The sequence below is a fragment of the Colletotrichum abscissum genome (genome assembly GCF_030869225.1).
Source record: "Colletotrichum abscissum strain IMI 504890 chromosome Unknown Scaffold_40.1, whole genome shotgun sequence".
In the NCBI taxonomy this organism is placed as follows: domain Eukaryota; kingdom Fungi; phylum Ascomycota; class Sordariomycetes; order Glomerellales; family Glomerellaceae; genus Colletotrichum; species Colletotrichum abscissum.
In genome coordinates, this window is record NW_026850321.1 from 255,682 (window position 1) to 270,430 (window position 14,749).

General features: G+C 52.5%; 5 protein-coding genes across 5 annotated transcripts; 3 read left to right on the forward strand and 2 right to left on the reverse strand.

Annotated features, from left to right (window-relative positions):
- Window positions 1-1,838: 1,838 nt before the first annotated feature.
- Window positions 1,839-3,623, forward strand: CABS01_12812 (major facilitator superfamily transporter; the record flags this gene model as incomplete). Its single annotated transcript, XM_060546164.1, has 6 exons — window positions 1,839-2,314; window positions 2,376-2,560; window positions 2,630-2,805; window positions 2,869-3,077; window positions 3,135-3,304; window positions 3,364-3,623. 6 exons carry the CDS (start codon window positions 1,839-1,841, stop codon window positions 3,621-3,623), a joined length of 1,476 nt encoding a protein of 491 aa, XP_060395553.1.
- A 3,069-nt stretch (window positions 3,624-6,692) lies between these two features.
- CABS01_12813 (uncharacterized protein) lies at window positions 6,693-7,337 on the forward strand (the record flags this gene model as incomplete). The annotated part of the gene is made up of 2 exons (XM_060546165.1): window positions 6,693-7,031; window positions 7,098-7,337. The coding sequence occupies 2 exons, from the start codon at window positions 6,693-6,695 to the stop codon at window positions 7,335-7,337; spliced, it is 579 nt and encodes a 192-aa protein (XP_060395554.1).
- A 758-nt stretch (window positions 7,338-8,095) lies between these two features.
- On the reverse strand, window positions 8,096-9,043 carry CABS01_12814 (uncharacterized protein; the record flags this gene model as incomplete). Its single annotated transcript, XM_060546166.1, has 2 exons — window positions 8,096-8,350; window positions 8,423-9,043. 2 exons carry the CDS (start codon window positions 9,041-9,043, stop codon window positions 8,096-8,098), a joined length of 876 nt encoding a protein of 291 aa, XP_060395555.1.
- Window positions 9,044-10,300: 1,257 nt separating this feature from the next.
- CABS01_12815 (methyltransferase domain-containing protein) lies at window positions 10,301-11,594 on the forward strand (the record flags this gene model as incomplete). Its single annotated transcript, XM_060546167.1, has 4 exons — window positions 10,301-10,446; window positions 10,627-11,192; window positions 11,248-11,365; window positions 11,423-11,594. 4 exons carry the CDS (start codon window positions 10,301-10,303, stop codon window positions 11,592-11,594), a joined length of 1,002 nt encoding a protein of 333 aa, XP_060395556.1.
- Window positions 11,595-12,004: 410 nt separating this feature from the next.
- CABS01_12816 (F-box domain-containing protein) lies at window positions 12,005-13,828 on the reverse strand (the record flags this gene model as incomplete). The annotated part of the gene is made up of 3 exons (XM_060546168.1): window positions 12,005-12,126; window positions 12,182-13,513; window positions 13,576-13,828. The coding sequence occupies 3 exons, from the start codon at window positions 13,826-13,828 to the stop codon at window positions 12,005-12,007; spliced, it is 1,707 nt and encodes a 568-aa protein (XP_060395557.1).
- Window positions 13,829-14,749: the final 921 nt, after the last annotated feature.

Here is a 14,749-nt window from a genome sequence, read left to right on the forward strand (position 1 = left end):
GGTACGGACTATGGAGTAATGTGCATTGGCTTTGGTTCCACTACTGTCTGCAAAGCACTTTGGTACATACACGGCAGCGTTGGTGTTATTTGGTCTAGACGGCTCATCCGCAGAGAAAGACTCACGAGCAAGAGGAGAGACACACCTAAGGCTGATATCCACTCACCCGGAGTCGCTACTTTAGCTATGTTTGGTGGCTGAGGTTGGGGTCCCCAGCTTAGCCTTCTTGGCAAAGACGCAACCGCAGGGGGAAGAAAAGTCACGAAGTTGAGGACAGGCGGGGAGACTGAAATTGGCATGCGGGGGAGAGATTGGATGCGGAGGAGGCAAGTGCCCCGGGTTGGTCCCTCCCCCGGGAGTGGGAGGATGGTGGGATGTGGGATGAAAGAAGGCAGACGAACAAGGATGAGTAAAAGGAGAAAGTTGATAAAGTGAGTGTCTTCATCCGTAAAGTGTGTGTGAGTATCTGAAATTTGGATAGGTAGATTGCTTCGCTTCTAAGTAAGAGTAGAGGTAGGGGTGCCTCGGCTTGATTTCGCATCTGTCTGGTTTGCATCGTCTGCACCAACGCGAGAAAGATGTCGGATGGAAGTGCAGATGGAATTCAGTGGCGGACAGATCCAAAACGGGGCAAGCTGGCAGGATCCGGATCCTTAGAGGCGGCAGAGTTGCAACTGCGACGGCAGTGATGCTTTCTTTACTTCTGCATCCAAGGAGATGGGTGCGCGAGACTCGAGAGATACGTTCGGAGGTACGGTACCTACCTGTACTTCCATCTCGAGTCGTGCGGCCTCCCGTTGGACTGCAGGTGGACGTTCGAGGGCGCAGGCCAGGTACCTTGATGTACCCCAGCACCAGGGTTTGACAGACCGAGACCACCCCTGCCGCGAAGGGTAAGGTAGGTATCTAGGTATCTTTCTCTATCTGAGGTACTCGTGTACTTTGGGCTGCTCGCTCTCTCTTTTTCCACAACACAGAAACGCCATGGATATCACACCCGCTCGTTGCCAAGACCCTAAATCTCTGGGGTTTGGATTCGATTACCCAGTTGCAGTACCTCCCCAGCTAAGCCAAGGTAAGCACATTGGGGTAAAGTCTTGACTTTTCTCAATGGAACGGGAAGGGGATGGGCAAGGTCCCGTGTTGGTGAGATTGATTTAAAGAGATGAGTCGCTCCCGGGATTCTCGCCAGCTCCTTCTTGCTGTCTTGCTTTTTGTTTATGCTTGGCTCCTGCTTCTCTTGCTCTTGCTCTTGCACTTGCTGCCCCTCGCACTAAGAGAGAAGCACTGCACCTGCACCTGCGACTGGTTGCTCTTGCCCTGAACCCAGCTCCCGTCTCCGAAACTGATCCTTCTCGCCATCTCACTCCGTTTGGTGTGATGAGCAAAGTTGCCGTGACGAACCTACAGTCTCACAGCACAAACACCGTGGAACCATCTTGAGCTTCAGCCTCAGATAGCTTCTCCCTCCCGCCAACGCCACGTGCGATTTGCATATTTGGCTGCTTACTTTGAGTTACACGGCTCCTGCTCTATTCTCGTTTCCTCCGAGGTTGCATCTCTACCGGAATCAGCTTCCGACAAAGGTCTCACTGAGAGTCTCACCCATAGATCTCACTCTCATCCGAGACATTCATCAACTTTTCGGCCGTCAGCTGCCCAGGACCTCGCTCAATACCACTAATCCGAGCCATCTCGCCTCATTCCTCTGAATACTGCAAGGTAGTTCCCAGGGAATTGTCTTTATAAGTCACTCTTTGACCGGAGTCTCATCCGTCCCATTGGCTTTCGCTCTTCCGACTGCTCCCCCTTCTCCGACTTCAACGCCAACCGCCAACATGTCGACCTCCGAGAAGGATATCAAGAACGGTGCCGCTGTCGACCCCTCAATCGAGGTTGAGTACGCCAGCGACCCCGATAGGGCTGGCTTCGACCAGGCTGCTACCAAGAGATTGTTGCGCAAGATCGACTGGACCTTGATTCCTTTCCTTGCCCTGCTGTACCTGCTGTCCTTCCTAGACCGCACCAACATTGGCAATGCTCGTCTCGCTGGCCTCGAGAAGGACCTGGGAATGCAGGGCCTCGACTACAACGTCGCCCTCTCAGTCTTCTTCCCTTGGTATGTCGCTGCCGAGATTCCCTCCAACTTGGCCATGAAGCGCTTCCGCCCTTCTATCTGGATTCCCTGCATTATGGTCGCCTGGGGTATTTGCTGTACCCTTATGGGTCTCGTCCACAACTATGCCGGGCTCTTGGCTGCTCGCATGGCTCTTGGTCTTGCTGAAGGTGGTCTTTTCCCCGGTATTACCTACTAGTGAGTATTACCCTCCTCAGGCGAACTGGTTTGCCCGGGCATCTAACCTCTCTATTTCCAGCATTACCATGTGGTACCGACGTCACGAGTGCGGTCTTCGCATGGCCATCTTTTTCTCTGCCGCTACAGCGGCTGGCGCCTTCGGCGGTCTTCTCGCCAGAGGCATTGTTGAGATGAGGGGCATTGGAGGCAGACCCGGCTGGGCCTGGATTTTCATCCTTGAGGGCATCCTCACTCTCGCTGTTGGTAAGTTGCGATTCCCATGGCTTCATGTAAAACCAGTAGCTCGATACTAATGAATTCCTGTCTGAACAGCCATCGCCGCCTTCTTCGTCATGAACGACTATCCTGCCACTGCCAAGTTCCTCACTGTCGCCGAGAAGGAGGAGGTTACTCGCCGTCTTGAGCAGGACCGCTCCGCTCTTGCTGATGAGTTCAGCATGGTTTACTTCAAGGATGCCATGAAGGACTGGAAGATCTGGGTTCACATGGTCAGTTGCAGTACCCGGACAATTCTGTTTCACACGCGCAGACGTACTGACAAATATCTCTAGCTCATCACCATCGGAATTTACACCCCCCTCTACTCCTACTCTCTCTTCCTCCCCACCATCGTCAGTGGCCTCGGCTACACCAACGAGACGGCCCAGCTGATGACCGTTCCCCCGTATATCGTGGCCTGCGTGTGCTGTATCAGTGGTGGTTGGTTGGCCGATCGCCACAAGCAGCGTGGCATTTACATGATCTTCTTCTGCCTCATCGCGTATGTGTATCGTCTCACGTCGCAACAAAATACTGCAAACTAACACTGTTGTCACAGAATGACCGGCTTCATTATGCTGCTTTCCTCCCAGAGCAACGGAGTGAAGTATGCTGGCTGCTTCTTCGCTGCCTCCGGTATCTACCCCAACGTTCCCCAGGGTGTCGCTTGGAACGGCAACAACATCGGAGGCTCTGTGAAGAGAGGTGTTGGTATTGCCATGCACGTCGGTCAGTCTCAATTGCTACTCACCTTTGTCAACAAAGTGAAGATTACTAACAGGACATAGGCTTCGGTAACCTTGGTGGTGCTATTGCTGGCTTCCTGTACCAGGCCAAGGACAAGCCTCACTACTACCCCGGCCACGGCACACTCCTGTCGACGTTGACCATGTCGATGCTTCTCTCCACCTTCATGACGATCTACCTCCGTCGCGAGAATGCCCGCCGAGACCGCGAGTACAAGGATCCATCCCAATACACTGCTGAGGAGAAGGCAGCCGAGCGTCACAAGGGTGACAACGCCACCTTCTTCCGCTACACGGTTTGAGGGGTCATGAGTCTGTTGATTTCAAGGCAATGTTTTTAGCACAGTAAATTGGTGTTCTTGTCTGTATAATGCAGTACATACGCGGATGAAGCATATGCTATAGAGAAAGAATGGGAGCTTTCAAGGGGATAGATACGGCTTATTCGAGGTCCCCTTAGAGCTGGGCAACAAAATAGAGGCACATCTACGTCAAGATCATTCACTGTGATTCCATATCTTTGCAAACGTGACATGCGAATACAGTTTTGATTGAGTTGTCAGAAACATGAAGCTGACCGAAGAATGGTGCTATGATCAGTGCTCAATGGGAGTTAAGTCACGAATTTGATGAGCCTGCGTCTTCATGAGTAATCACTTACAAGTTGTCTCTTCAAAAAGCCGGATGACACTCAAGACCCCAACATTGCTTCCAAATCTGCCTCTATCCGAAGGATAATTTCCCCTCTTCCCGCTTCTGGTGCCGCCTTGGCTCTGGTCCCCAAGAAGGGGGCGGAGTCTGCCAATACCCTTGGCCTTTACATCCTTTGCCCCGAGACTTGGGGAGGTCGGGGGAAAACTTGGGGAAAACCTGGGGTAAGGAGGTCGACTGGATGAGGGGATATTGGTGCCAAGATTTAGTCGAAAGGGAACAGGGTAGCAAGGGGTATATTTGCGTTTGGGGCACCGGATCTGTGATTGTCTGCGAGATCGGGCAAACTTGATGTTTGACAGCTCGTCTGGCCCCGCGTGATGGGTCCAAGGTACATAGTACTAATACCGGTGCTAGTGCTATACTACAGGAACTTGGAACTTGCCGATTAAAGCACGTCATGCAAATGTGAGTTTGACAAGCTGGATCGTGGGACGAACCGCTGCCCTTCCGTTTCTCCGACCGTGGGTGGTTGGAGACTCGTGGAGGGGGCGAGGCCTCCAGGTCTCAAATGAACTTACTTGAGAGTCAAAAGCTGTCCTCGTGGCGTTCTAAGACCGAAGATATTGAGGCACTCGAGATACTTAGTTCCGTTCTCTCAACGGTTCCCCAGGTTCCCCAGGTTCCTCAGGTTCCTAGGCAGCCCTGCACGGGCGTTCTGCTAGACCTGGTGTACTGATAGGTTATCCACCACGTTGTTACGATCTTTTTGACAGGGGAGGGGCGGGGGAGGCGGGACTCACGCACGTTACAAGGGTACTTCAACTGGAGGATAGAGTGAATATGTGATGGAGCTCATAAATGATAGATGGATACATGATAGATGGATACAGTGATAGGGCCAGATGAAGAAACATTGTTTGATTCCAAGTTGTAAGACTATCTTTGTAGGGTTCTCATCATCATAACAGGCACTGGATCAGTCAGACTATTGTTTTCTTGGAATTCCTGTTCATATGGCCATGGCAGACCACGTTTGTTGTATTGATATCGCCGACGAAAGCGATATCTACCTGATTTCGGTCTGGACCTCGGTGCTTCGGTGGAAACCCTTTCTTCTCAGCCACTTGCTGACATGCTGAAAAATTTTCTGTTCTTTGACATCTGGCCAATCAGTGTTGTAGCCTTTGAATATGTTATGTCTGCAATTCAGTATGTTGTGGCAATCTTTGACTTTACTGGGCTACCTAGGTCTTAAACAGCAGAGCAGGAAGAACTACAGCCAAATCCGTTGGCAAGGAAGTATGAGGACTTTAATGCTGCCAATGTACGAAAGGCTTTGTTGAGTATAGACAGGGTGTGCGGACTTGAAGTTTCTCAACACCTGATGACTTTGTGCCACCTTTCACGGGATGGCTGAAGTATGGGGTTTCATAATTCGGCGAACACGGCGTCAGTATTAAGTAGGTTGAGGAACGGAGCGTTAATCAATGTCTTTGAAATCACGTAAGCGAATTAGAAAAGCAGCAACACAAAAGGTTGCACTGGTTTAGGGCGGGGAGAGGTCGGAGGACAGGGCCGGTCGGTGGGGCCGCCACGGCAAGGGACGGATATGCCGGAGGTCGGCCCTGTGTACCTTACTAAAGCGTCTCACGGCTACGGGGTACCGTTGGCGGTCAAGGATCAAGTAGTTACCTAATCAAGTGAGGTAAGAACGGCACTGAAGCGGTCTTTCGGCCTCTATACGTATCATTGATCCGACAGACGACTCGGACGACGACTGATATAATTCCTGTGCCAATTCCAAACTTCGTCCTGGCGTTGGCTTCAACAGATCAGTATCAATAGCATGTGATAAAATGTTCAAGTAGAAAGAGTTCACCACCGGTATGGCTATTCTCCTGGCGATTGTTATAGTGCTCATGTTGGGATTGGAGCCTGTCGAGGTAGGCTATGTGGCGATAATTGATTGTTGACCTTTTAACCATTCCACCATCTAGCCAAGTTTGACCTGACCCGCCGTCCTAGACGGGCGCCTGCTTGCTGGTGACGGGAATGGAGTTGAAGAGGGGTATATGCCCTTCTCGCGTAGTCGGATGAAAGATGCAGCGTCATGTGTGGAAGATACGCTTATCACCGTCAGGAAAAGGGGGAAGGAGCTGAGTGGGTTGAATCCATGGCAAGCTGCTTCCATCGAAGCTGATGAGTGTAGTGCCGGCGACGGAATGCCTTGGAAGTTGCCTCCGAGAGATGTACGGTATAGTAATAAATGGTGACAGAGATTGGCGCTCTAGACCTCAGTCGGTTCGAACATCTATATTGATACGACGCTGTGGCTGCTGCTCAAGTCTGTTCTCTTCCATTTAGTGGCTACGGTCCCAGACTTTTGCAAATAGCCTGAAGTGTCACGTATATGCTCGTTTGCTAAGTATGTACCTAATTACCCGGCGCCGCCGGACACATCGCCACAATATAAAGCGACCTTGGATCTCTCTGGGCTTCTGACCGCTACCTTGATTGAGATTTAAACTAGCTATGTTGTATTTGGCAAGTCTCTTCTGGATGACCGATGCATGATACGGTTTTAGGACAGTCTATAAAAGGGGCCCTTCGCAAGATGTATGCCATCTGACGAAGTTGGTCGCAGCGAAACAAATATCCTCACGGGTGTTCCTTAATAAACTCATATTCCGTAAGCTTGGCAATTCATAAAAGCCAACATGCTTCCATCCGCCGCGCTTCTGATAGCCTTGATCGGCTCCGCAGCCGCTCTACGCATCAAAAGCGTCACCCACAGCGGACCAGCTTGTCCCCAGACCGACAGATTGACTTGGTCCGGCGGCCTGGACGATCTGACCATCACCCTCCCCGACTTCAGCGAGACTCTAGCTGCCGGCCAGATGACGAGCTGTCAGGTGCACCTGCTCATCGACGAAGGCGAGCCAGGCAAGTCTCTGCTCCTACAGGATGTTATGCTCAGTGGGGGTCTTTACCTGAGCTCCAACACCAAAGTCGATTTCTACACGACGGCGTATTGGTCTGAGACGGCCTCCGATACTGTGAGTTTATTGTCCATGCTTATTGGGTGTTGGGCAGAGGAAAGGATGCTGACTTGTGGGGAAAAGGTCACCAAGTCTACGAGCACGGCGTCTGGCTCCACGGCTGTTTTCCGGAACGTGGAGGTGGCTCAGCGTGTGAACTCGGTGTCTCCTTGTACTGGTGGCGATGGCTACGTCGGGATACTGAATGTGACTTTCCGCATCATCTCCCAAGGCGGGGGGTTGGTTATCTTTGGTAAAGAACGCAAGGATGGTGCAACTTCTCCGGTCACGGAATCACTGGCTCTTAAGTGGCAGAGCTGCTAGATACGGTTGTGTATAGAGGGCAAAGAGGCAAATGGTGGTGAGATTGAGGAGTTGGTGTTGCCGGAAAACTGCCGTGGGCGTCACTTGCAATGAAGCTAGCACTGAATGCAAGTCCAATATTACATGGGACAGGAAGGCACGCATTAATTACCAATGTGCTTCATCGACTATCGAATAAGGTCTTGTTGTACAACACATTACATTGCTACATGGAAGACGTGCGTCGGCATTTATAGACATGTTTCCAGTCTGTGCTGCCGCTGCTGACGCCATCCTGAGAATCGACCTGCCGTGGAACAGCACAATGTGAAGTTCCGTATCATCACTATCTCCCACCGGTCGAAACGCCAGTACGCCTTGAATCGTCGTCGTGAAAAGGCATCACCACATATGACTGATAGCCCTGCTCGAAGAGTTGTCGTTGCCAATGCTATGTAAGCCGCCAAGAACGGTCGGTTCTCAATAGAAATCGTCGTCACGTATCCACCTAAAAACCGGGATGTGGGCGAATGCCATTACGTCTGCCCACGACGCATCCCGCGGGGCGCAATCGGAGTCGCCGACAGATCGTCGAAGGAAAGAAAAAAACAATCAGCTTCGTCGGTATAACGCGTCGCGCGTCTAGTGGATATCGTTCGTTACAGTCGTAATTCGTAGCAGAGGGACGCCTCAGCATGAGCCTTCGGAAACCATGCGATCCTGGCCTCCAAAAAATGAGAAAGCTCGAAAAAGTATTGCCATACTCCCAATGGGATTTCTCATCTCGTGGGCAAGAAGTTCTTGGAGTCACTCTCCTGCTCGGAAAAGGATTGAGGGAAAGCGGCAAGACCTGCGACAATGGCGACGGCCATGAATGCGACGCTAATGAATGACCAGATGAGACCCCAGCAGCGAGAAGATCCGCCGTAGCGTTGAGCAAAGACGCTTGCATCGGAGCTGTTGACCTTGCGCATGATGAGATCGTCGCAGATATCCCATACGGAGTAGAGTGAACTCATGACTCCAATGAAGAGCTATTGGTGTGTTAGAATCTCACTCATCTCTAGTTACGCATAAAAAAGATGGAATGGCAGGCTTTGACTTACCACGACGAATCTGAGAGCTTGAGCGTGAGAGATGAACCAAGCCGCGACCAGCAGACCGACAGCGAGAAGAACCGTGAGAACCGTAAGCCAGTCCCGCTTTCCCCACCAAAGAGTCAACAAGAAGCATACGCCAAGAACCATGGAGGCAACTTTGGACGCGTTGATGTTGAAGCCGCAAAAGATGAGCAGCCCGCCGATGAGCGATGAACCGAGATAGCCCGCGGGGAGGGTGATGGCCTGCTTGCCGCCCTTCATGAGCGTGGCGCCGCCCTCGTTGGGGTCGAGGGTGATGGAGAGGACCTTGCCGCCGGTACAGCAAGCGGTGATGGCGTGACCGAATTCGTGAAAGGCGATGACGAGCATCTTGAAGGGCCAGAGGACCTGGCGCAAGAAGGGGACGTTCCAGAGGATGGCGATGATGACGGCGTAGGCGCCGATGACGCCCAGGGTAACGGCCTGAGTGTGGTTGACGGTGAGATCACGGCGGGCGAGGGCGTGCTTGGTTGTTGCGCGGGCGACTTCGGGGAGGACAACGACGGCGGCTCTCTTCCAGACTTGGTTTGCGATGGCACCGGCGCGAGCGAGGCTCTGCCTGGCCGTTGTTGGAGGGACGGGGGCCATGGTGAAGTTGTGGTTGTTTGGGTTTTGTATCAATAGCGACAGACTGGGTGTGGTGGTTTTGGTGACAGCGAGTGAGTAAACACAAGAAAGAGAGGGCCAAAAGTGTATCCTGTAGGAAGCGAGAGTTTTCTTTATGAATAATCACAGAGAATTGGTACTTGGCAATCCGATCATAGGAAATGCCTGTGTATTACGACAGATACGTAAACAAGCTGGTAAGTTGCAGGGCTTACGTGGAGGTGGTGGGCTGGGCTGAGGCTGGGCCGCATTCCCCCTGTTTCTCCTTTTTTTCTTGTCTCTTTCCCAGGCTTGCCAGGTTCTTCAGCTCACAGGTGGGTGGTCTTTCTTGTGGTCGGCCTCTCGTCTGAACTCCAGTATTTCCTCAAGCACAGACAGACAGGCTTGGCTGGGGGATGCGCCTTGGACGGCCTGGGATCTGAACCAACTCTGACAGGCCTTGCTGTGCCTGGCTGTTGCTGCTGCTGCTGGCAGATGAAAAGGGGTCCACACGGCCCCACCCCGGGACCCGGCACTGATGCTGAGCATTGGCACTGCCACACTGCGACATGTGCCGCTGTTGTCGTGGCAGTGGTCGCGGTCGTGGTGGCTGGGCAAGAGCCGGTCTCTCTATTTTTGGAATGTGTGGCTCTAGGTCACGTGATTCAGGGAGAACGATATGTGGCTGATGTCTGTGGCCTGAGTCAATTCAACCAACAAACCAACAACCATTACATAAGGCAACAGGAACCGCAAGGTTCGATATTTATGCAAGTGGACGGTTTGGCTTTCACGTTTCACCCAACGAAAACATGACGTCTCTCACAGAGTCACAGTAACGGTGCTGGTGCGGTGCAACTCCTGCGCCGGCGGCTCAACAGTGTCTGCCGCAAAGTAACTAAAGTCGTTAGAGGTGCTTACTGTTTCCTGCCTCGGCCTCCGAATACGAGCACCCTACCTTAATACTTCCCATACCTTAGTAGCCGCGCGCGGGGTTTCCCAACCATCTTGTCTCGGAGAAGAATGTGTGGCCTGTTCCTCTGTTCCTAATACCTTAATGCTCCTACTGGCTTAGAAGCTTTCCCCATCTGATACCAAGCTCCCAAAGCCACCAACACAGCTGTCCATTTCTGGTCAATTCTGAATGCCAATCTATCTCATTTGAGAACCAACCAAAGTTACACCAGTCCTCAATCATATCGTGATTGACTTCATTTCTTTGCTCGCTTTAGATCTTATTAGTCCTGCATCGACGACAATATGGCCGCTGCAGTGGACACCTCCAACACGGAGCTCAGCAAGCAATATGACACCCCCATGGGTCTGGCTCACTCGACTATGCAGGCTCTCAAGGACAGAATCAAGCTTCATTATGACCTCGCGAGTGACTACTATCTGAGTCTCTGGTAAGCTACCACTGGTCCTCTCTCTCATCCACCGTGCGCGCGCGCTCTGTGACGTGCAATTGAGGCACAGCGCCCTTTCACACTCTTGATAGACTGCATCTAGTCTGTGCCCTCATTCCCCTCCATCAAGTTCCATACAGCGTGGCCATCTTCGTCTAAGCTGACGTGCACTGTCTTCAGGGGTGAACACATCCACCACGGCTACTGGGAAGACGGCTCCGAAACAAAGGAACAGGCCCAGGTAAAGCTCATCCAGCTCCTCCTCCAGCTCTCCGGCGTCGGCGAGAACAGCAACGTCCTCGACGTCGGCTGCGGCATCGGCGGCACCTCCCGCTACCTCGCCTCCACACTCGGCTGTTCCGTGACGGGCATCACCATCTCCACCAAGCAGGTCGAGATCGCCAACAGGCTCACAAAGGCCGAGGCGGAAAAGCAGGCGCCAGAGACATCTGACAAGGCAAAAGAAATCGAAGCCGACGCCGATGGCTTCGTTCCGCTCGGCCGCGGCAGGATCCGCTTCATCGAGCTCGACGCCGAAAAGATGGGCGACTTCTTCGCTGGGCAGAGCGCTTCGTTCGACGCCGTGTGGATCAGCGAGGCGCTGAGCCATTTCCCCAACAAGGCGCTCTTCTTTGAGAATGCGTTCAAGGTTCTCAAGCCCGGTGGGAAGCTGGCCCTGGCGGATTGGTTCAAGGCGGAGAATGTTACTGAGACGGAGTTTGCGAACGATCTCAAGCCGATTGAAGGTATGTTAGCCTCTCGCATGGCAAGGAACTGAATGTTGACTGGCTTCGCCATCAGACGGCATGCTTCTCCCGCCGCTTTGCACCCAGCAGGGCTACGTCGATTTTGCAAAGGGCGCTGGGCTTTCCTTGCTCGCGGGCCCAAAGGATATCAGCAAGGAAGTGAGCAGAACTTGGTGAGTTGTCATGCAATATCAAACCATGAGGAGTGACCGCGAGTAACACTTGTTGAGGGACATCACATGGACTCTGGTCCAAAACCCTTCTCTGTGGGCCTTTGCCTTTAGTCAGGGCCGGGACGGCATTGCATTCTTGCAGTCCTTCCGCGCCATGAGGCGTGGGTATGCTAATGGAACCTTCCGATATTCTGTAATTTCTTTCGAGAAACCGAGCGAGAAAGCGTAGGAAGGACATCAAAGTTACAAGTTGACATGTGTGTAGCGTAGCTGATGGCTTGATAAAGAACGATGGAGTCAGACCAGACAGCCTCTTACATGATACAGGAAAGTTAGTTAGTACACATTCACTTTGTTAGGTCTGAAGGGGAACATAACAGCATGTTTCATCAACGTCGTCAACATGTAATTCTCAGGGAGTTCTGTCTATGACAATGGTATTGCTAGCTGCATGGGTAACCCAATCGATCCTCAGCCGTAAACTCATCGAAAGTACATATCCACATTACAATGTCTTTGGTAAAATCCTTGTCCTCAAAAAGATGAATTCGAGCTGGTCAGATAACCACCCTAAATGGCACCGAGGAAGCCTGTCCTCTTGCCAACAATTGAAGCCTAGCATGATCTCAACCTGCCAGATCAGGGACTCACAAACTCGTCAATGTTAACTCGCTCAAAGAAGCTGATATGTCCAAATCCGACCCAGTACTGAGCAAGTCGGTCGTGGGAGACGAGCATAAGCTGAGACTCGATATACTTGTCTGGAGGAAAATGGTTAGCATACGTCCAAAATCGTCTTTGGAAAAGGTAAAATACCATCTAAAAAGCCCGTTCCAGCGACATGTCCTTTACTCCTGACGACTCGTGTGCCCTGAAACGGTGGTTCTTGGGCAATTCCAACGAAGCCAGCCTCGCCCAAATCGTCCGCGACGAAAGTATACTCCCCTCGCGGAACATTCGGGTCGCCAGTGAGTTTGATTGCTTCAAGACGGCCCCGGTATACTCTCGCGTCGGTACGACGCTTCGTCCACTCTAACTCTGATTCGTCAGAGCCACGGACAAGACCAAGTTCCTCATCCGACACTTCTTCGTCATCGGGCTGGTTGATCAACAAGAATTCGCACCCGTGCCCGCTGTAATCTCCAACCCAGATACCTCGCCATGGTTTGAGCTCCGTTGGGGTGTAGACAACAGGATCGAGGGTTGAATATGTAATCACTTCTTCGCCAATGCGTACGCCGGTAACGCCAGGAGTACCCATACCCATGTTGGCTTGGATAGCTTGAATGATACCCACAGGCCCAGGCCCGAGGAAAAGACCCGGTGTTGGAGACCCGGCCATTTCCATCCACTGCCGAATCCGGAAAGCCTGGTCCGAGGCTTCAGCTCTTCTCGTCGGTTGGTCGCCAGGGGCAAGGTCATCACCATCCAAACCAGAAATCACACCCGACACCCTGTGGCGGGCAGGAATGGCCGGTGGAGGCCAGACATTCCCATAAGGAAACACGCCATCCATTCTTGACGTAGCAATTGAGGCGTCAAGAGGGCGAGCCATCATAAAGTTGCAAAACATAGCATCCATTGGGTCATGAATTGACATCGGTACCTCTGGCAGAAATCGTTGACCCAAACTGCCCAACAATCCCTCGTCTTCGGCTGGGCGGCGAGCATGGAATTGGAGTACCGGCTTGTCCAGATGAAGTTTGACCTGAGGTTCGAAGGCGTGTATAATCACACTGTGGTCGGCGGGCCAGTGCTGATATGTAGTACGGTTGCTGACAGCCAACAACTGATATCCTTCAATGCAACCCCTCCGCTGGTCATATCTGATGATCATCATCTTGCCCATGAGATCGCGGTCGCAGAACCAGATCTTGTACTTTGGCAGAAACCATCTTGGGTCGTGTGCGGCGTAAAGTTCGCGGTATGTGCGGCATGGATAGGGAGTTGTGACCTTCTCTCCAGGCACATTGGCTTGTACCCTTTGATACCAGTGAATATCGGACGCAGCGTGGGCGTGGAGGGTTCGGCAGGTCTCCGCTACGATTGCCAGGTCGCAGGGAGGCAAATAGGCGAGGATCGCATCGATGAGTTCGGAAGGAAGCGCGAGTAGGCGGCAACTGTTGTCTGAAGGCAGGGAAGGCAAAGCTAGCACAGCAAAGACGGGTCAGTCGGATATATCAGAGATTAAACAAGGATCGTTGGCATACTACCTGAGGCCGCAATGTTGAAGTCAGAAGGAAGGGGATAGTAGTCTTCCCTTGAGCTTCCAATTGTTTTCCGGTGATCTGTGGCATCGCTGCGAAGTCCTTCTTCAGATACGTAGGGTAAAATGTAGAGGTTTTCCTCAACTTCGGGGTCGATGCCACCGTAATTGCTACCGCTGGCGGTTGACATGGTGTCGTGAGTTGGCGCATCCGAATCCGCGGCGGAGGTTGAGGGCGAGGGAGGACTCGTAGCCATTTCGCAATTCGTATCCATGCCTCTTCAGAGAAAAGAATTGCAACGTTGAACAGCGTTTCGAGGGCTCCAGAGTGTAAAAGGGGGGCGAACTGTTCTTGTGGCTTGTTGGGCGATCCAATACTCTGTCACGAAGGTTTGGCGAGTGGCTGCAATGAGAGTATGCAGCGGCGGGGGTTATTGTTCGGGCTAGAAAGCAATGTTGCGGACGAGAACGCTTCGGGGTGATGTGATATTGGCGCTGCTTGCAGCATGTGTCAAAATGTGTCGATGTCTCAACGACTCCAGCGGTAAGTCTAAGGTATCACGGAGGTTCGGGTTGCCCAAGGGTGGTGCATATAGGAGTCGTCAGTGCTCGCAATGTTGGGGTCATGACTCCAGGTTTAGTCTCCACGTCTCCGACCAGCCGGGGTGAGGGTGTGTCGGGTGCGTGCGTGTATGCAACAATAGCACGAACTTTTTGGTTGCGGTCGCGGACGGGCCAGAAGTTCCTCTTTGCGACCCCCGGTTACGGCGCATAGCTAATCCACCCCAGGCTCAAGCCGGGGATGATGGAAAGCAGCGATGACAGCACGGTCGACAGCAGTAGCGGTAGTATGTAGCAGCGGCAACGACAGCCGAGGCGGGGCAGAGAGTTTGGCGTGGTGGGTGTAGGGATGGTTACTTGGTAGTGCCAATAGAGCTGGCTAGCGGTTTAGATGCTTGGAACGGCCAACCATGAGCAGTCGCGTGCCGGAGAGGATGGATAGATGGATCTAGATTCCGCAGGCGTATGCGACAACATGCGGCTGGATGTGCCGAGACAGATGATGGATGTCGAGGACTCAAGAGGACGTTGCGGTAAGGTTGGTCGGGACCAGGTTCAGGTTCCAGGTCAGGGTCGGTGGTGCAGACGGATATAGGACCGAAACAGACAAAAGGGCC